The sequence below is a fragment of the Parus major genome, chromosome 7 (assembly GCF_001522545.3).
Source record: "Parus major isolate Abel chromosome 7, Parus_major1.1, whole genome shotgun sequence".
Taxonomy (NCBI): Eukaryota; Metazoa; Chordata; class Aves; order Passeriformes; family Paridae; genus Parus; species Parus major.
Genome location: NC_031776.1, coordinates 2901503 through 2921227, shown reverse-complemented (window position 1 = coordinate 2921227; position 19725 = coordinate 2901503). Strand labels below are relative to the sequence as shown.

General features: G+C 41.5%; 1 protein-coding gene across 3 annotated transcripts in view; it reads left to right on the top strand.

Moving 5' to 3' along the window:
- The window catches only part of SPAG16 (sperm associated antigen 16), a 359993-nt gene that overhangs the window by 244346 nt on the left and 95922 nt on the right, over positions 1-19725 (top strand). Inside the window, exon 15 of one of the 3 annotated variants that reach the window (XM_033516153.1) lies at positions 14167-14274. In XM_033516153.1, the coding sequence (XP_033372044.1) occupies positions 14167-14274 (108 nt within the window). Of the gene's footprint in view, positions 1-14166; positions 14332-19725 lie in introns of all 3 variants that reach the window. The other 2 variants (XM_015635568.3, XM_033516152.1) reach the window with 2 other exon arrangements.

Genomic DNA, 19725 nt, shown 5'->3' with positions numbered 1-19725 from the left:
CATTACTGCTTTAGAATTGAGGACACAGAAAAATGCATCTTTCCTCCTAGAAGTTACTGCTGCCATCCCTTTTACTTCCGTGTTTCCATAACACAATAATCTCGTAGAGAAAAATGTTTCAGGTATTTATTTTGCACTGGGGTATGGCCCAAACAGTGTTTCATGCAAGCTCTGTACTTCCTTTGCAATGGTAAATCACCTATGCTAATGAAGTATAAAGACTACAGATGCTTGGGTGAGTCATGAATTTAATGTAGAACAAGGTTTGTTTCCTTATGTGTGTGTGTGTGTATGTGTTTGTGTCCAAATAAAAGTATGCCAAGTGTCTGCCATGCTGTGTTTGTGTCATACCTGAAGGTTTAGGAATCATTACAGTGGTTTCCAAGTTTCCCTAAAACAAAAAAAAACCCTCAAAAACCCCAAAACAAACAAAAATATTTTTAGAATTACTGGTTATATTAGGAAAACCTAAAAGACTATAAAAAATACGCTTGAGAACAACTGCCCAATTTTACCTCCCCAGGCCAAAATGCAAGCAGCATCTAGGTCATTCCTCCATTGATTTACTGAAGGGCAAATAGTGTCAGACAGTTTTTAAACAAAAACAAAATTTCAATTTTGTTTACCTCCTCAGCAGTCCAGTTGGATGTCAGCTACCATTTAGCTGGGCCAATAATATTGATATTTGATGTCAGTTCTTATTCATTACTGCACCCAAATGTTGCAAAAGTCAGATCTCTCAGATGTTTCTATGGATAGCCAGATAAAGCCAGGGATGTCTGACTGCATCTAACAGACACAAACAAGAAAAGAACAGAATACAAAATCGAAAACCTATCTTCTCTTATTGTTATTTATGTATTCAAAGTGTTCACCTCTTTGCATAAACTCAAAGCCAGTTGCTTACAAAGGTTACCCAGTAATATCAAACATGTTCAATTATACATGCAAAAGGGCTAATAGGTTCTTCCTCTAGTTTATTTCTGTCTCCATGCATAAGAAATATAATTACAGAACTGAATTACATTTTAAGTACAGATTTATTATCATTAGTTAACCATTTTGAGGCCATCAAACACTGTTAGAAGTGAAAAAAATTCTATTCCATCTCTCTGCCACATCAAGGAACAGAATCTGGGTCAAAATACCCCCATTTCATTTGTTGGCAAACAGCTCTTTTTGATATTAGGGAATCACTTTGAAAATTGTTCTGAAATTCACTTCTACATCAGTTCCCTGACATAGTCATGTTATTCCCAAGTTTTGGAAAAAAGTTTCCTGGAGTTCTCCCTTTTCTTGGCCGTCCTCCCTGTGTTACTCACAGACCCTGGGCCTGCTCTACACATTATGTGCAGACCAGATAACACATTCTGATGCCATTTGAGTAGAATTGCGTAGGTCCAACTTTATTTTGATCAGTTTGAATGTTTTTGCTCTCCAACTCTGATACTCTTAATGTAGAAGTCTAGATAAATATGTCTAGCAGATAGCAAGCCTAGAAGTAAAAATATTCCTCTGGATCTTCCTGTGAGGAAGCTGCAATATGTAGGGACTTATTTAACTGTTAAAGGTCAAGGAAATTCAAGATGCACTGTTTTGGAAGAGAGTGCCTCTCCTGAGTTGCTGTATCTCTGTGTCCTTGAGAAAAGAGACAGTCTCACAGCCAAGGCCCTTCAGTGGGATTAAAAAACCCCACAAATTCAGGACTAATTTTTAAATGTCACACCTTGTTTGTGTCATTCAGTTTCCCATCACCATTTCACGTTTCTCATCAGAGATCATTTGCAAAGAAAAACTCAGTAATAGGTGTCACACTCCTTGATAATGCAAGGGCAGAGAAAAGCCACATGCAGCAGATGATGGGCACTGAGAAACCATCAGTATCAGTAAATGCACTGGCTGCTGCTGGAGTTTGCCTCTGCACTCCTAAATCAGACAAAATGCAGTTCCTTCACTTTGATTGTTTCCTGTGTTATTTTTGGATCAAAATTCCAGTTATAATTTCTTTGGGGAAAAAAAATCAGTAAAAAATTTCTTAGTCTAGAAGTTTGTTTAATCAAGGCAAAAGTTGACTTAAAAAACTTGACATTACCTGTTTTTCCTATTCTAACATAAATAAATACACTATATGTGAATGTATATTCTGTTTGAAGATTGTAAACCAAATTCACTCAAGTCTACTAACTCTAAAAATAATCACAGCTCAAGAAAATCTGCCTTCTTTTGTTTCAAGTCTTTGCATTATGAGATGTGAGATGAGCTCATTCTGCCACGGGACCTCTCTCTTCCAGCCCCAAGGTTTGCATCCCACTTTGGTTTGGACAGCACTCTCAGGCACAGGGTGGGATTTGGGGCTGTCCTGTGTAAGCCAGGGGTTGGAATTTAATGAGCCTTGTGGGTCCCTTCCAAGCCAGGATATTCTGTGATTCTCTGATTTATCACACAGCTGACTTTTTAGTTCTGTTTTTACAATCCCTTCTGGTGCTCTTTGTTGTTACAGTGCAGGGATTCTCAGTAAACCCCAAACTATCTTGTAAAATTCACCCAAACAAACGTGGGGAAGCTTAGATTTTAGAAGACCTTCTTTTGCTCTTCATCATGGCTGGCTCTAGGAGAGTGTTTCAAACCCATCAAGAAATTCAGTACCTGAAGGGAGTCCACAGGAAAGATGGAGAGAGACAAGCCCTGGGGTGACAGAACAAGGGGGAATGGCTTCAAAAGTGACAGAGAGTAGGGTTAGACTGGATATTGGGAAGAAATCCACATGATGATGGTGTAGATGAGGAATTTGGGTAGGAAGCAAGGCAAATGTCTGCCATCACTGTCTCATTCTGTCTCATTCATTTGTTTTGAACCAGCAGTTAATTAAATATTTAAATATTTACATTTTCTAATTGAAGCTTTTAATCAGATTTTGCTCTCTTTTAAATATTTGCACATGGTGAAGCTTCTTCTCAACTCTCCATGATAAAAATTTGGGGTAATGCACTGACATTTGGATTCAGACAGCTCTGTAAAGCCCAAGAAGAAAAAATGTGGCATCATTTTCAGATGGCTTTGACATAACTTGGGTTTGAATTACTTTAAAGACTTTTAAAAATTCTTAAAAGGATTGTGTATTCTAGGTCAGATTGGCCCTTGAAAGATCCTCAGCATAAACCAATAATAATTGACTATACAGTATTTTCTTTTATGTTTTCAGACTTTATATTTACAAATATAAACATATCGTTATGTCCGTTTGCTGCTAACTAAATGAAACAGAGATTATCTCCTTTAATGTGATTTTGTTTGCTTATTTCTGTATTCTGCAGTGAATGTGACCCTCTGTGTATACAGTACATGAAGCAAATGCTGTTTAGCATGCAGAACTGCAAACACTGTGGAAAACTTTGCCCTTCTTTCTTAGAGGAGAAGAATTAATTTGTCTATCCTAAGGAATAAGGATTTTTTCTAAATTGCATCTCCTGGCCCAGCACACCAGCCTTTCCTGTGGCAGATGTACACCATGGGTCCAGGCCCCTGCATAAATAATTTTTTACCAGCTGTTTCTTAAACTTGTCTTTTTACAAAACAAACAAAAGCAGAATGCAGAGATCCACCTGGATTTTTTAAAATTAAACTTCCCATGTGCTCTACAGCTCAGCCTGCCTCTCTTTGTGGCATTTCACGGGGAATTATGTTCTAAACCACATGAGAAAGCAGCACAGCATCCCCACCCTGTGACTCCCTCATGTGACAGTCACGCTTTTGACTAACAGTGGAACTTTTACCTGCTCTGCTGTTGCTGTCACTGCCTGGACTGGGAACCACTGAGTTGTGAGGCCAAGAGCTCCAGGCATCGCTGCTCACGCTGGGTCTGCTCCCTGCCAGCTCTTCCAGTGCTCCCAGTTTGTTCTGGGCAGGCACTGGTGGGGGCTCACATTGCATTAGCTGGACACCTCTTAAAATAGGTGCTGTTGGATTTGCATTGGTTACCAATGGGTGAGGAACTTCCAACAATGTTTGTGCAAAGCTGTCTCTTCAAAAGGGTTTAAACTAAACATGGGGTAGAGAAACGGGATTAGCTTAGACCAGTGGTTTATACTTGCTTAAGAGGACTCTTGAACATTTACCATTTATCAAATGGACAAAGGGAAGCAGGGTGGCTAGAACAGTGCTGTATCTGTGGTGCAAAGGATGTGACTTTGTAAAATACCAAGCTGGAATTAAAATTAATTTATGCAAGCATGAAAGTAGGACCAACTTTGGAAAGGCTTCTCTGTTATAAAAATGCAATTAATCTGTGGTTGAATAAATACCACTGCTAGAAGGTACTTGAATATCAGATTGATTTAATCTGAAAATAATTGAGAACTCACAGCTGAAGTCCATCAGGGGCAGGAATACATATCATTTTGGTGTTGGATTGTGTTTGCAGGGCAAGGTTTGCCATGCGGACAGACAGCGCCATTTTGGGGCAGGCCATGGGCCAGTCAGGACCGTGTCAGGGCTCTCAGCAGCCCTGGATCAACTGCTGCCATTTCGGGGCAGGCCATGGGTCAGTCACGGCCATTTGGGGCAGGCCATGGGTCAGTCACGGCTGTTTGGGGCAGGCCATGGGTCAGCCACCACCATTTCAGTGTGGCCCAGAGGCTAACTAAGGCTCAAGGGGACAGGGGATGGAGCAGTGGCCATTCCTGGTGGTTTTGAGCCAGTCAGTCATTTCTCTGGTCTCCTACAGAGGGCTGTGAGGTCTGCGAGGACTCCGAGGTCAGTGAGGGCTGTGGTGGGTGTGGGGTCTGTGAGGGCTGTGGTGGGTGTGGGGTCTGTGAGGGCTGTGGCGTCTGTGAGGGCTGTGGGGTCTGTGAGGGCTGTGGGGTCTGTGGGGTCAGTGAGGTCTGTGGGGTCAGTGAGGGCTGTGGCATCTGTGAGGGCTGTGAGGGCTGTGAGAGCAATGGAGACCATGAAGGCTGTGAGGGCTGTGGGGTCTGTGGGGTCTGTGAGAGCAATGGAGNCAATGGAGACCATGAAGGCTGTGAGGGCTGTGGGGTCTGTGGGGTCTGTGAGAGCAATGGAGACCATGAAGGCTGTGAGGGCTGTGGGGTCTGTGAGGGCTGTGGGGTCTGTGAGGGCTGTGAGAGCTGTGGGGTCAGTGAGGGCTGTGGGGGCTGTGGGGTCTGTGAGGGTTGTGGAGTCTGTGAGGGCTGTGGGGTCTGTGGGGTCTGTGAGGGCTGTGGGGTCAATGAGGGCTGTGCGGTCAGTGAGGGCTGTGGGGTCTGTGAGGGCTGTGGGGTCTGTGAGGGCTGTGAGAGCAATGGAGATCATGAAGGCTGTGGGGTCTGTGGGGTCTCTGAGAGCTGTGGGGTCTGTGAGGGCTGTNGAGGGCTGTGAGAGCAATGGAGATCATGAAGGCTGTGGGGTCTGTGGGGTCTCTGAGAGCTGTGGGGTCTGTGAGGGCTGTGAGAGCAATGGAGACCATGAAGGCTGTGGCGTCTGTGGGGTCTCTGAGGGCTGTGGGGTCTGTGAGGGCTGTGGGGTCTGTGAGGACTGTGGGGTCTCTGAGGACTGTGGGGTCTGTGAGAGCTGTGAGAGCAATGGGGACCGTGAAGGCTGTGAGGGCTGTGGGGTCTGAGGGGTCTGTGAGAACTGTGGGGTCAGTGAGGGCTGTGAGGTCTGTGGGGTCTCTGAGGGTTGTGGGGTCACTGAGAGCTGTGGGGTCTGTGGGTCTGTGAGGGCTGTGGGGTCAGTGAGGGCTGTGGGGTCAGTGAGGGCTGTGGGGTCTGTGAGGGCTGTGGGGTCTGTGAGGGCTGTGGGGTCAATGAGACCAATGGGGACCATGAGGGCTGTGAGGGCTGTGAGAGCAATGGGGACCGTGAGGGCTGTGAGGGCAGTGGGGATGCTGAGGTCAATGAGGGTGTAATGGCCTGTCCTGCTCAGTGGGCTCAGGAAAGGGTGGTTTGATTTAATCTGGGCAATGCATGGGAGAAACAAAATTCTCGGGTGGTTCAGTAACAAACTTTTGACTTGCAAACTTTAGAATATTAAGGTAGAATAAGGTACTTGGCAAAGTTTAAAACAACATCCAGACTGAGTAAGGCACTTCAGGAACTTTAACTTACCCAGACACAACAAGGTACTTAAGAAGGCATTGACTGGAATTTTTCTGTCTGGTTTACAATTTATCTTAAGAAGGAGGAGAAAGAGACAAAGCTCATCCTGTTTCCACCCCACTTGCCACCTGGTTGTTTTGAGCCTGTTAACCATTCCTCCAGTTTCCTACATAAATTAAATTATTTTTTTCCCCAGTGCTCGATGACAGCTCCCCAGTTTCTCCATAACAGTGCTTGGTGAGTGATACCTCCCTGTCTTTAATCCAACCCACAAAACTTTTGTTCTATTTCTCTGTCCTGTCTAGCTGAGGCAGGGAATCATAGAGTGGGTATGGGGGACACCTGGCACCCAGCAGCATCAGACCACCATAGATATTTAACTGGTTGTTTGTAAAGTAGTTCTCAAAATAATGGGATGAGATTTGTTGAACTGATCATTCTTTTACCTGAAATACATTGAAACTGTGAGATTCACACACTTAATGGAGCTCAGAATTGGGTAAGATTCTGTGAATGCATTTCTAATACTGTTGGTATTTTTTCTTTATGCATTTAGTTCCCCTTACTAAACACCCAAAGACAAGATAAGGAGCCAAATATTTTGTTGGATTCAATGATCTTAGAGCTCTATTTCAACCTAAATGCTTCCATGATTTTACTTGTTCCTCTGGTGGTTTCTCTTTAAAAAAAAGCACATGTACTTTACTGACACTCATTTTCTTTCAGTGACTTAGATGTTCTGCATTTTAAAATGAACAGTTTTGCATTTCAGCAATTCAATTGCCAATAATTCAATTTATGAATTTAAGAACGTATTATATCTGTTTTTACATTTTAACATTACTGCAGAGAATACTACCCAGTTTTTCACATTTGGAACTGAATGGTAATAAAATGCCTGTGCACAAATATGGTGTAGGCCAGGAATTTTTATGCTTGTTGCTCTCAGGAGTGTCTAATCAGGTAATGATGTCACCTAACTTTACTTTCTGAGTCATGGTATCTCTCAAAAATACAGAGAAAAGCCAGTAATGGCAATTATCATTCATCTCCTCTCTCTGCACAGCTCTCAGAATTCAGACCCTTCTTTGATGGTTAGAAAGGGAAAAACAAATGTGATTATTTTAAACCTCTGTGCAAAAGCTATTGCTCCCTTTGCAGCAGTGTTACAAGTGCAATGTCAACTACTGCGAGCAGTAACTCTGCAGGGACTGCAATGGTTTCTCATGTAAATTTATGGAAAGAGTTTCTGCAATCCTGGCATGTGTTGTGCTCCTCAAACACACCACCAGGCACTCCCTGCTACTTGATGTGACAAAGGGAAGAGAGATTCTCCCCCTGTTTCATGCAGCAAGATGAAAGCCTGCAGAGTGCATGTACACAAACTAGAGACCCATGATCTCTGATTGTTTTTAAAAGTCAGTAGAACTGGAAACTCTGCAACAACTGTAACAAAGTTCTGCCATTCCCATGGATTACTTTTAGTGGGGCTAAATTAATTACTTTTAGCGGAGTAGACACAGGAAGACACAGGGGGTGTTTTGAGTCTCCATGTACTCTGAAAGCAACAATAGCCACCTTCTTGGGTCAACTTCTAATAGTTCTGCTGAATACAAAATGAGGAATTCTTCACTGACAGCTGCCAAGAAAGTTGGAGGATTCTTCTGTAGGAAACAACAGTGAAGCTTTGAGGTGATTGTTTTTGCATCAATATCTTGGATTCTCCTCACCCCCACAAGAGCTGGTGTCTCACCAGTTTGTGGCTATTCAAAGCTGTAAAAAATGTCTAAAAAATGTCACTGGGCGTGAGGGCCAGAGCCCAGTTTCATGAGCTCTGGGTTTTCACTTGCTTTGAAATGTAACTGGTCCACTGCAACTTCGATCACAATGCAGAACTCAAAGCTGTAAAAGGACAAAGGTAGGAAAAAAAGCAGATGGGAAAACACTGGCACTGCCTGTTGATAACCCTTAATCACTGCTTTCCCCCACTCTGGATTCACATAATTGTTAAGCACAGACCACTGCACTTTGAAAGTGTAATCAGTGTAGTTCTGTACCTTTACCAGGCTAAGTAATTCCATGGCTTTCTAAGAAGGTGCTAATTTCATTTGAAACTGCAATGATTTAAGCATGATGTTTCAAAAATGGGTGGTGATTGATTAGTCATTAGTCTAATAATGGACTACATCTGCATATTTTCCTTCATCTTTATCATATTTTACATAATTCATTTGGCTTAATTTGACATTACATACTATTTCCTTGTAACTACTTCGGCAGATTCACCCACCTCTGCCTGGATTCTCTTTGGCTCCTCCTGCCCTTGCTGACTGCTGCTCCATAGTGGGATGGGGTGGCACAGAGACAGGGCTCTGGATGCCTTGCATGTGTGTCTCATTATTTTTATGAAGTGTATTTAGTTTTTGCATTGCAACAAGGCCTGAGGTAATAACTCTCCCCAGGTTTCTGATGTGCTTCACGCTGTAAATGTGGGAGGTAATGACTCCTCTTACGAACACTCACTTGAACGTGTATGAAATGGGGGTAGAGTTAAGTGATTTAGGATGTGTCCCATGGGGAGCCTTAGAAATGCAGATTATCGGAGCCTCTCCATTTGAGGCAGCTGCTCCTCAGGTGGCTGCTCTGCTAACTGTCACTTCAATGGCCAGGAGTTCCCACCAGCTTTGTGTACACAGAACAAACTCCTTTTGTTGACTTCAGAGACTGGGAAAAAGATTGGTAGGACCAATAAGAAACTCACCAGCCCTTTGTCATGCCTGAGCTCAACCAGGTTTCCAGGAGTAATGGAAAGGGGTAGTAATTATCAAGCTTCTTTCTGGCTGGGAAGGGGCCTACCATGGATCTGTTGCCACTGGGGTTGATGGAAATGTCAAAGTCATCACACTAGCCCCTCAAAATACACCTCATCCAGCTGAGTCTGTCCTGAAATCAAAGGATTGCAAAGCAGTGAACTTGTCATAGTGAAAACTATTCAGTTACTCTTTCACCTTTTTAAAAATACGTGCAAAAGATGATGAAACAACTACTGACCTGCCTTCAGTTGTAAAGAGGATGCTCCTGGGAGGAGTCTGCTGCAGTCCAAATAAGATAAAGCAACTTGATGCAGTTCATGTATTATTGATCATTCAGCAATAAATCCAGAGGTGTGCTTACAAGCAATAGATGTAATTATGCAAATTTTTATCCTTCTCATAAGCGTGAAACAGCAGTTTTCAGGGATTTTTTACCTAAAGTGTACCTGGTGATTAGTCCCACTGCTAATCATTAATATTCAGAAGAAAAAAAATGCATTTTTTAAGAAAGGGGAAGAAGGAAATAGATTTTAAAAACTTCCTGAAAACTAAACAAGTCTTTTAATTCCTGCTGTAACAATTATTTGGTTTGCTTGCAAGTGTCAGTTGAGATTGGGATAGTGATATATATGGAGCTGAGCTTGTCCATTTTAATGGGAGGTATTCTGGAATATAAAGATGTTCATTAAGTTGGCAGGAAGGCAAAGAGTGGAGGGTGGAACTGTGGAGGCAATTAAAGACTTGCAAAGTCCTTTTAGTAGAGCCTGGAACAGAGCCAGTCTTTGAATGGAAACTAATTGAATCCTTGTATAAATTCTTTAATTACTCCAGCGTGCACACACGAAACAGTACCAGCTTGATCCTATAGACTAGGCAGCAAGTCTGACCAGTGTTAGAGAATCATTCTACATGCTCTCTCATTAAAGGAGCTAATGGAACTGGGCTGAGCAGCAGCAAATGTAGTGTAAATGGAAATCAGAACAAGGGGAATCTGCTTTTGCACCTTTTCTCATCGGAACTCATTGTTTTCTCCTTTTATGTGTAGAAAATCAGTCAAGCCCTGATGGTCCACCATGCTGTTCAGTAAAATACAGCATCCAAAACACATCATAAAAAAACTTCAGTGTGGCAAGAAACAAGAAAACCATGAGATAGGCAGGGGGTGCTTCCATGAATGACTAAAATAATAACTGTAGCAGGGATGAAAAAGCCAAAAGCTCACAGGAGAATTCAAAGTGATTCTGCCTTAAACGCTTCTGAAAATGGCCCATGGCCAGATGGAAATTAGTTCATTTAACATATGACTTATCCTTTTCTTTTTTATTTGAATGGTGTGTAGTTCCAAATACTCTTTCAGCTTGGTTACATTCCTGGTTTATTTCTTCCTATTGAAAAGTTGTGATTCCCCCATCTCCAGCTCACTTGATTTGGATAAGGTGTGGAATAGAGCAAAGAAGTGGTGAAGTGTAATATCCAGCTCACTAACAAAAACATTCTGTGATGTTCTCAGTGTAGCAGCTTCCTCAAGATGGGTGATAATTAATGCATTTTGTAATAAGTCTGTGGGCAGAATGTGTCAAGGCTGATCAAATACCTGTTTGTGTGTGTTGACATATTGCCACCAGAAATCTGTTTTCTTACTTCTGTTTCCTGATGAGGTGTGCTGTCTAATCACAGAAATCAGGCCAAATACACAGCTGGCTGTTACATTTTAAACACACTTTGTTGATACAAGGCCTCTGGGAAGAAATTGTTTAAATGCCTTCAGGTTTGTGACAGCAAGAACTAGTTGATCTTTGCCACTGAGACAGTGTGTGAATGCTTTGGAGCAGGACCATCTTCTCTAGGTCACCCAGCACACAGGGATGGTGCTCCCAGGGCAGGTTTCTCCAGCACTGCTGCTGTTCAAGTATCAGGGGGTTCATCCTTTCTGGTGTGGCCACAGATCCCAGAATCAATGAATAGTCTGAGTTGGAAGGGACCCCCAAGGATCACCGAGTCCAGCTCTTCAATGAGTAGCCCTTGCAGGGATTGAACCCAACTGAGCCCAGAATGAGTGAGGGTGGTGCAGTGGATCTGGCACCTATAAACAGCTGGATTGTGTAAATTCCTGCCAGACAGGAGGTTTGTTTACCTTAAGGGTCTGTAGTAGCAATGGGGGAAATAAGCATGGCAGAGAATGGGATAGCAAGATTGTGAGAAGGTGAGGAATGGGTCTTCTCTTGTGGTGTGCCAGCTACTGTAGCAAAATTAGTTATAGAAGGCAAAACCTGTAATACAAGTAAATTAGAGTGTTTTTCTCATAATTATGCCACGAGTAACGATCCCCCTGTTGGGGCCAGTGAGGAGGTCAAAGTCAGCTCTACATCTGCAGTCACTGTAGCAGAGACTGACTCTAATCAAGGTTTGCATAATATCAGTTCCAGGGACACATTCCTGGTGCTGTTACAGCTATCAGCTGGGCTGGGCTGTTATTTACAAGAGAAATGTCATATTGGAAATCCATGGGTGCAACTGTAGGTGACACAAGGAGGAGTCACAGAGCACCCACTGGGGCATCTTCTGTAACTACCCTGAGTGGATTATGTGCAGTCTCACCCAGCTGGGCTTTCCATCGATCTGGGTCACAATTGCTGAGCTTCCAAAGCTGTAATTAAGCAGCATTTATTGAACTCATTTATTGGACACATACGAAGCAAGGGTGAAGGCACACATGTTCTGTACCAAACCAAAACCACCACTCACACACACACTCTCCCCCAAAGTAATTTTTTGTTAAAATGTCACTCTGGATAGAAAGAAAAATCCAGAGTAAAATGCAATCATATGTCAAAGTCATATTAAAGGATATGAAATAACCAGTGTAAAGGATACTGGTGATTTCCTAAGTGGGCCATTGATAGAGATGGGTATAATCTTTGCAGAAGAAAGTGAAGAGAGAGGCTGGTGTTAAGAGCTGGTCCAGAAGCCAGGTATTTATGCTGAGGGATCTTTGTACACACATAATCATTTCTTCTTCCCTTTACTGGAGCGATGGGTGATGACCTAAGGGAAGGAGACATCCCACTCTGTAGTTACTCATGTGTGCCAGCTCCACCAAAATCTCTGCTCAGCTGAGATGTGCATCCCAAGCCCCTCTGAAAGTCAGATTATTCCAAAATTGGTAATCAGTTTGGCAGGAGGTGCTTTTCAAACATCAGCAATGGTAGGTACATGCCTACTTAATCCAGGCTCAATGCTATTGGGAAAGGGTGGGGAGGAGAGAAGGAAGAGCTGATTTTTTATAGTCCAAAAAAATAGTGTCCAGGTGGGATGTGGATGTCACAGGAATTTAAATGCATCAGGGACAGGCGAGAAGGGAGGAGTTTTGCTGCAAAAACCCACTTTTATTTAATCTAAAAGACACAGGTTGCATGTGAACAAGTACTTTTATACTCCTATTATGCTCATGGGCTACTTTAGATCAGCAGCTTGGGGTGGATGGGGGAATTGCTGCTAATGTGGAATTTAGCACTTGAAACACAGCAAATGTATGAAAATACTGCTTGTAAGAGGAAGGGACTGGATTTGATGACACTTCAAGTCTCATATGCGTGATGATGGGAGTTTATTTCCCCACAATAAAAATTTGCTTTCCTGAGATCCAGTTCAAGCCACACAACAATTTGGAGTGTAGCTGGGGTTTTTTTGAGTTTTTTGTTGTTTGTTTCCCCATCAGCCTGCTTGCCCTCATCCTTTGTACAGGCTGAACTTGCTGGAAGGATCCAGATGAAGTGAAGGGGAATTCAGTGGGCATAGCTGGTGAGACAGTTCAACAGAGCCACGATGCTCATGGCCCTGTGTGGGGAGGGGTATAGTTATGGTTACTGACTTTTTTTTTGCAAAACAGCAGGTTCTGAGAACCTTTCTGCTGAATTCTTCAAGCAATGATTACTTTGTTTCTTGGTTTTAAGTCTGTATCAGTCCCTGTAAGAAGCCAAAATGGAATTTTGATATTTATATCTCCTCCAGATGGACCTAAAGATTTAATTATACTTACATCAGGGTAGTGTTTTGCAAGCCATTAGTTTCTAGTTGAGAAGCTGATGGATATTTTAAGATCTTAAATCCTCTATTTGCTAGAAAACACCACACATTTATTTCAGGTACTATTTATTTGGAAGATGTAAAAAATAAATTAATTTTTTTATAAATCATGGATGCAGTGTCTGACTTGTGTTTCACCTGATTTTCAGTCCCATGCCCTTGTGATTCCCTTTCCAAACAATATTCTTTAATATAATCTTGCACTTGCCTAAGTTGGAAAAGACATTGATGACTGTGGTGCACACCAGCTGAGATTCCTTAGGGATTTGAATCTTTATTTAAAAAAAGTAAATGTTTCTACATGGGTAGCTGGGCAGTTCTTTCTGTTCTAGTGGGAGAAATTAGCTAAACAAAGTTATGTTTGGACATCCTTTGCTCTGCCTTCTTTGATTTTTACATATATTTATATGATACATATTAAAAGACTCTTTTCAGGGTTTGGGGTTTGTTTTTTTTGGGGGGGGTTGGGTTGTTTTGGGTTTTTTTTTTTTTGTTTGTTTGGGGTTTTTTGTTCGTTTTGTTTTTTTGTTTGGGGGGGTTGTTTGGTTTGGTTTGGTTTTGATTTTAGTTAATATTGAACAGAGGCATGGGAGACATGTTCCTGCTCTCTTTCCTTGCATAATCCCTGCATGCTTCTGGCCCACTAAAAGGAGGGAGGTTCTCAGAGAAACACAGAATATTTGAGCTGGAAGGGACCCAGAAGGATCATCCAATGCAACCCTTAAGTGAATGGGGATTTTCCCCTTAGGGTGGCTGTGGAATACACAGCAGGGAAGGAGTGTCTGTTTTGTTCTCATCTTACTCTTCACATGGAAAACAGGAGCAGACAAATTTAAAATCAGGGCTAAAAGGCCAATCCTGTGGCTGTGTGAGAAGAAGAGGACAACAAGGCCTGTTCTTAGGGGACACTGGTGTCAGAATTCAAGATGACCTTTTTTCTCCTTTGTATTTCCAGTTTCTTCTGAACTGGTCTCTTTAGAACTCATGTTGTTTTTTGCTACTCAAGTCAATAAGTAATAGCTGGTAAGACACTGTGATAACCTCACATATAATAGCTTCTTTATTTATTTGTTTAAATACAGTTGCTGTGTGTGGCTGCCCAGCCCTGTGGCAGAGGCTTTGATGTTGGCAGAAGCACAGAAGCAATGCCTTGATTTTGTTTCCATCTTTGGCAGGGGGATATCGTTGCTTCCTGTGACTCCTCGGGGGTGATGAAGCTCTGGGACATGCGGAAGTTGCTCCCTATGCTATCCATCGATGCAGGTCCCCATCCTGCCAACCAGGTCGGCTTTCATCGCTCTGGTAGGGTTCTAAAACAACATTTTCCCCCCTAAGACAAGGTTTGTTTTGCAATCTTTCTAATCTCTCTCTAGTTCTGGAGCCAGATAATGTGTGTGAAGCAGCACAGATGTGTTAATTTTGAAGAAGAAATGCCTGATTGTGCCAATGATCAATACATTTGTTTTCTATGGCCTAAACTGCCAAATTGGACTGCTGCTCCATTTATAAAAAATGAAAAATGCACAATAACAAAGAGTACAATTAATTGCAACAGTATTACATAAAATACAGGACTGATCAATGGGGATAAAAAGCTTAGTGAGATGACCTGTGTTCCAGCAGTGTTTATTCTCCATTATTGTTTGTTCTTTTATTTGCTAATTCTGGAGCTGCATTTCATAACCAATCTTACAAAGTCCTCTTATAATTGCCTCAGAACTTCATCGTGCTGACAGAGCTGCTTACTAGGCACAAGGAATTGAATTAACCAGTTATTTTTCATCATCAACCACATATTACCATGTCAGCAATACTGTGAATGCACATTGCATTTTCATTTGAAGAGGGGCCATTCTAAAACATTTTTGTTTTAAAACAGCCTTCAGTTCCAAAGCACAGACAAGAATTCATGTTGCAGCACAGAATTAGATCCTAGCTTAGGAAATAGCTTTACTCAAAACTAGAGCAACATGTTATAATAGATATCATGTTATAATACATGAGATATGTATATATTTATATATATACATGGATATAATGTATATTATGATGATATAATGATCATAATGATCATTACATAATGATATAGTCAATAAAATTGATATAATTTATATTATATCATGATATAATTCAATAATATATAACATAATATATATAGGCATATTGAAAAATAAGTATACATTTGCATTATATGTTCATAAAACATAGAATTTTGATATAACATGAGAGATAATAAGGAATCATTAAAGAAAAATAAGATGATGGTGTTTTTTCATAATGACCCACATACTGTGGAATGCATATTATCATTATATTGAGTCACTTGGCAGAAAACTTTGACATCAGATTTCACATTATTTGTGTAATGATTTCATGGATCTCTCTGCTGTATCATTAAATAAGGTATTTGCATTTTCCAAGGGAGAAAAAATGCATTGACACTGTCAATTTTTGGGCAGTTTCCCAAGTTTAACCACTATTGTATTTATGTGTGCCATTTGGAATAAGAGCTCATTTTTTTGTTCAGGAGGATTTGAAGGAGTTTCACATCTTTGTTTATGGTGTATAACGTTGGGTCATTTGCAGTGGAACCACATCCCTGAAAAATGCACTTGCAATATTTCTGCCAGATGGGAACTTTCCATTAGAAAGGTTATCAGCTTCAGGTAATCTAAATGGGCATGTTTTTCCATCATTTGGACAAAATCCAATATTTTCTCTGCAGGAGTAACCACACAACAGAGATATCAAATTGGGGTGGTCGATCACAAAGAGGCAGAATGCAAAAGGATGGAATTCCAGCTGGCTGAAGATAGGCAAATACCTGGCTGAGACTCTGCTGCAAGAGGGATAGAATAGATAAAATATATCCTGTGTTTAACAGCCTGGTGAGAATGGGACATCTGCCTCAGTCAGGACCTCTGCCTGCTGAGCAGCTTGGGTTGATTTTCCTTATCAAAACATGGCTCAGTTTCCAGCTGTGTTTCTCAGTCTCTCTGGCTGTGATGTTACAACACCCAATGTAAAATACTTGACTGCATTAATAGTCACAGACACAAATTGTTCAGCTCTTACAGGTGGATTTAATTACTAGATTAGAGAGACATGGTTGAGCAGGTTTTTTTCTTCTGCCCAATAATTATTTAAATTAATAGTGATAGAAAACATTTATGTAAAGTTTGGCGGTATAAGCAAATGAGATTGAGGTTGGAGATAGGAAGGCCCCAGCTAATGGAAGAATTTGTTTTGCTTTCCTTTGTACTGTTTTCAAGTAACACTCTGAAAATGTAGTGTAGACAAGCTCATCCTTCTTTTGTTTTTAGGTGGTGTTACATGCACCAGGTGGGAGGTGCTTCCCAAAGGAGGAGTTAGTGAGTTACCAGAGTTCTCCTGATGGCATTTTTGGGGTGGGCCTTGCTGGCTCCACTGATCCAATTGCTGTTCCAGGCCTAAATGCCTGACCAGCACTGTTAGTTAAATAGCAGCCCAAAGCCATCTCCTGCTTTATAAGAACCACACTCAGTTCTTAGATAAATCAGTGACAAGAGTTGTATATAAATCTTCCTGCTTTAGCTGCACTCTGCCTCAGCTTTTCTTTAGCTCAACTGAAAGGTGGACTTTTCCATACTTGTGAATGAGCAGAACATAACTACATTAGTAATTAGCACTGCACTTCATGGGGATTTTCTGCTTTGCCCTGTGCTTTCTGAAGCAAGTTCATGGTCTTTCAGTGAAAGGTGGTGATGGAGCTGCCTGGGACTCAGCCTGCTGGGGGTAATGCTCTTCAATATTTTGTTTAATATCAGAAATTTTTCTGATCTTATACACAAATAACATGTTCTTTGAATTCCACATGCTATGAATGGTTGACCAGAGTTGCTGTGCAAGATAGACCACAGCATAACTGATTTTTAAACTAAATTCACTTCTACTTTTTTATGTGCAAGTTAACTGACATCTCCAAGTGCATATATTCGTGTGTAGCATTCATGCGTCCCTGGACCACCCTGTTATCACCACCTTTTGTGTTTCCAGTAACTGCTTAGAAAATGTAAATAAGATTAATCACAGCCCAGTGTTGCATATGCAAGAGAAGGTGCAGAAGATCCCAGCTTGTGTGCTATGATGTATTTATTATCACAGCACATTAAAATAAACAAACAAAACAAGCCCCACTTCACAGCAACAATCCAAAATCAAGAGCAGTTACAGTAAGGCTGAGGGCAAGCAAATAATATTTGGAAAAATGCACTGCTTTAGTTTGAGCTCTGGATATAGATTGATGTGTTAACATTTAACCTGCTTCCATCCAGGCTGGGCTGTGTTGCTCTCAGCATGAACAAATAACCTTACCATGCTTCTGACCATCCCCAGGGGCTATAGGTGCGTGTCTTATTCTGAGGAAAAGTAGATTAAAAGAATGTAAAACTGTAAGTGAATGTGAAAGTTGAGAAATGGCAGGATCAAGATTATCTTGTGATACAAGTTGTTTATTTTAGGAGACAACAATACTAGGGATGCAGGATACACATTGACAGTGAACAGATGGTACCACTGTTAGCCATGGTGGGGTCAGGGCAACTGCTCAGTGCTGCTCTCTAAAAGCAAGCTTCATTTGCTTAATTACACATCACATGACATCACAGAGCACCATTACCACAAGACAAACATTGGTCCAATGGGTGGCAATTGTTTGTTGTTCCTCTGCAGTTGTTTTTGGTGTCAAATAGCAGAGACAAAGTTTTGTCTCTGTATTACCCACCCTTACACTGAACACAGAATTACTGACAGGATTTCTGGGATGTCATTGCTGGAGCATTTTCAATATTTGCACTTGACATTATTTGGGCTATTACTGATAATGTTAAAGCCCCAAGCAATCCCCACAGGGATGGGGGCATGGAGATCAGAGCTCAGATACTTAGAATTTCCACTGATACTGACACATGAGGTAAAGTTCCAAAATTACAGTTTTCACATCCCTGATCTGGTAACAATTTGTGTGCTCAGAACAGAACTGGAAGATGTAGTCCTTGCAAATCAATCTTGCAGTAAGGTTCTCTCTCAATTTTCTCTTTGATTTCCTCAGTTTTGGTTGGTGTATTGACTGCAAAGACAAGCTGGTGTTAAGGTGGCAGAGACAGGTGTCTGTTTTTGCTCCTTCTTTCCTCCTTTCCTTCACACCTTTGATGAATTGAAACCCCTTAAGTGGCCCTTAGAAGATAATGCTTCATCTTGCTAGGGTGGAGAGTTTTCTGAGATAGAAGAAGCTTTCCTTTTTTGGGAAGCCTACAGTGGATTTTGGAGTTAGAGGCTGAATCAGCAGTGGATGCACCTGCAACTTGCACATCTCGGGATGTGCAAGTGCCACCGTGTCCACATATAAAGAGAACTGGAGCAGGACAAGATCTTTATCCTTTGTCCCTCTTGTTTTGCAGTTTCTGGAACTTGCTTTTTGTATTTGTCTCCTTTTGATTACAGTTAAAATCACACTTGATGGGAGAAGAATCCTCTAGCACAGAATTTAGCAGTAATCTTTTTAAAGGCATCTGATTTTGTCCACATGGAGCAATTATGTGCTGACATTAAATGTGTGTTTCTCCCTATGCCTCCCATTTCTGACTCAAAAGCTTTTTTTATTACAACACTTTATTGCTCTGTGTTCTTTAATCTCCAAGGCAGATTACTTGATAACATCAATTGATTCCTTAGGGTGCTTTTCCCCTTGTGGTTCAATGCCTGAGTTCCTGCCTCAATTCTGACTATGTATATGCTGTCACAGGCAATACAGCCTCAACTTGGGTAATTTTTACTTGATTGAAGTTCTTGACAATTAGCACAACCTTCTGATCACTGATTCTGGGTATTGAGAAAAAACTAAACATGTAGAATTAAACAATTGGTAAAGTAAGTGTTTTTTCTCCTCTTTCCCCAGTCTCAGCATGAACCGAACATCTCTCCTTCCTGGCTTCTTCTTGCCTTGTTTTTGCTGTGGGCTGTGCTCCATCACCCCGGTTCCTTTGGTGCAGCAACAGGGGATGCAGGAGGAGTATAATTATTTGGATTTGTCCTGGCATTTGCCTTTTCACTCAGACATCTCCTAGTTCTGGTTCCTACTCAGTTCAGACTTTCTACAGTTCTGTAACTCCTAATGACAGGGCAGCAAGGTGACCAAGCCATGGTTTTGGTGCACATCTTTCAAATCTTTGACACTTTTGCTCTTTATGTAGAGAATTGAGGCTTATTTTGCTGCCTACTTTACTTCTCATTCAGGCTTTTCTCAAGTCCATTTGTAATCATACACCACTTGTTCCTTTCATTGTTCCCATCAGGAATTGCTTCATGTCTGTCCCTTTAGAACCGTTTGTTTTGCTATGGTCAGCATTCCAAGATCTGTGTGCTTTCCCTGCATACCTATACACCCTTTTCTTCAAACTAAGGATTCACATGGTCTGTTTCTTTTAAATATAATTGATCCACATTGTCCCAGATTTTGCTTAATGAGCACAAATGCAGCCACCTGCATATCTTAGTTTGCCATTTATTATTTGGTAATCAGCACTTTTAGTTCATCTTCACTTTCTTCTTGGCTTCAGCTCATGTCCAAGTGCTCTGTCAGGGCAGTGTGTCTGATCTGTGTGTGACTCTTCTATCCCCTATAGAATCTGGCCAAGTAGTAGTCAGGGAAAATCCTTCCTTTCTTTCTTTCTCCCTTTCTTTCTTTCTCCCTTTCT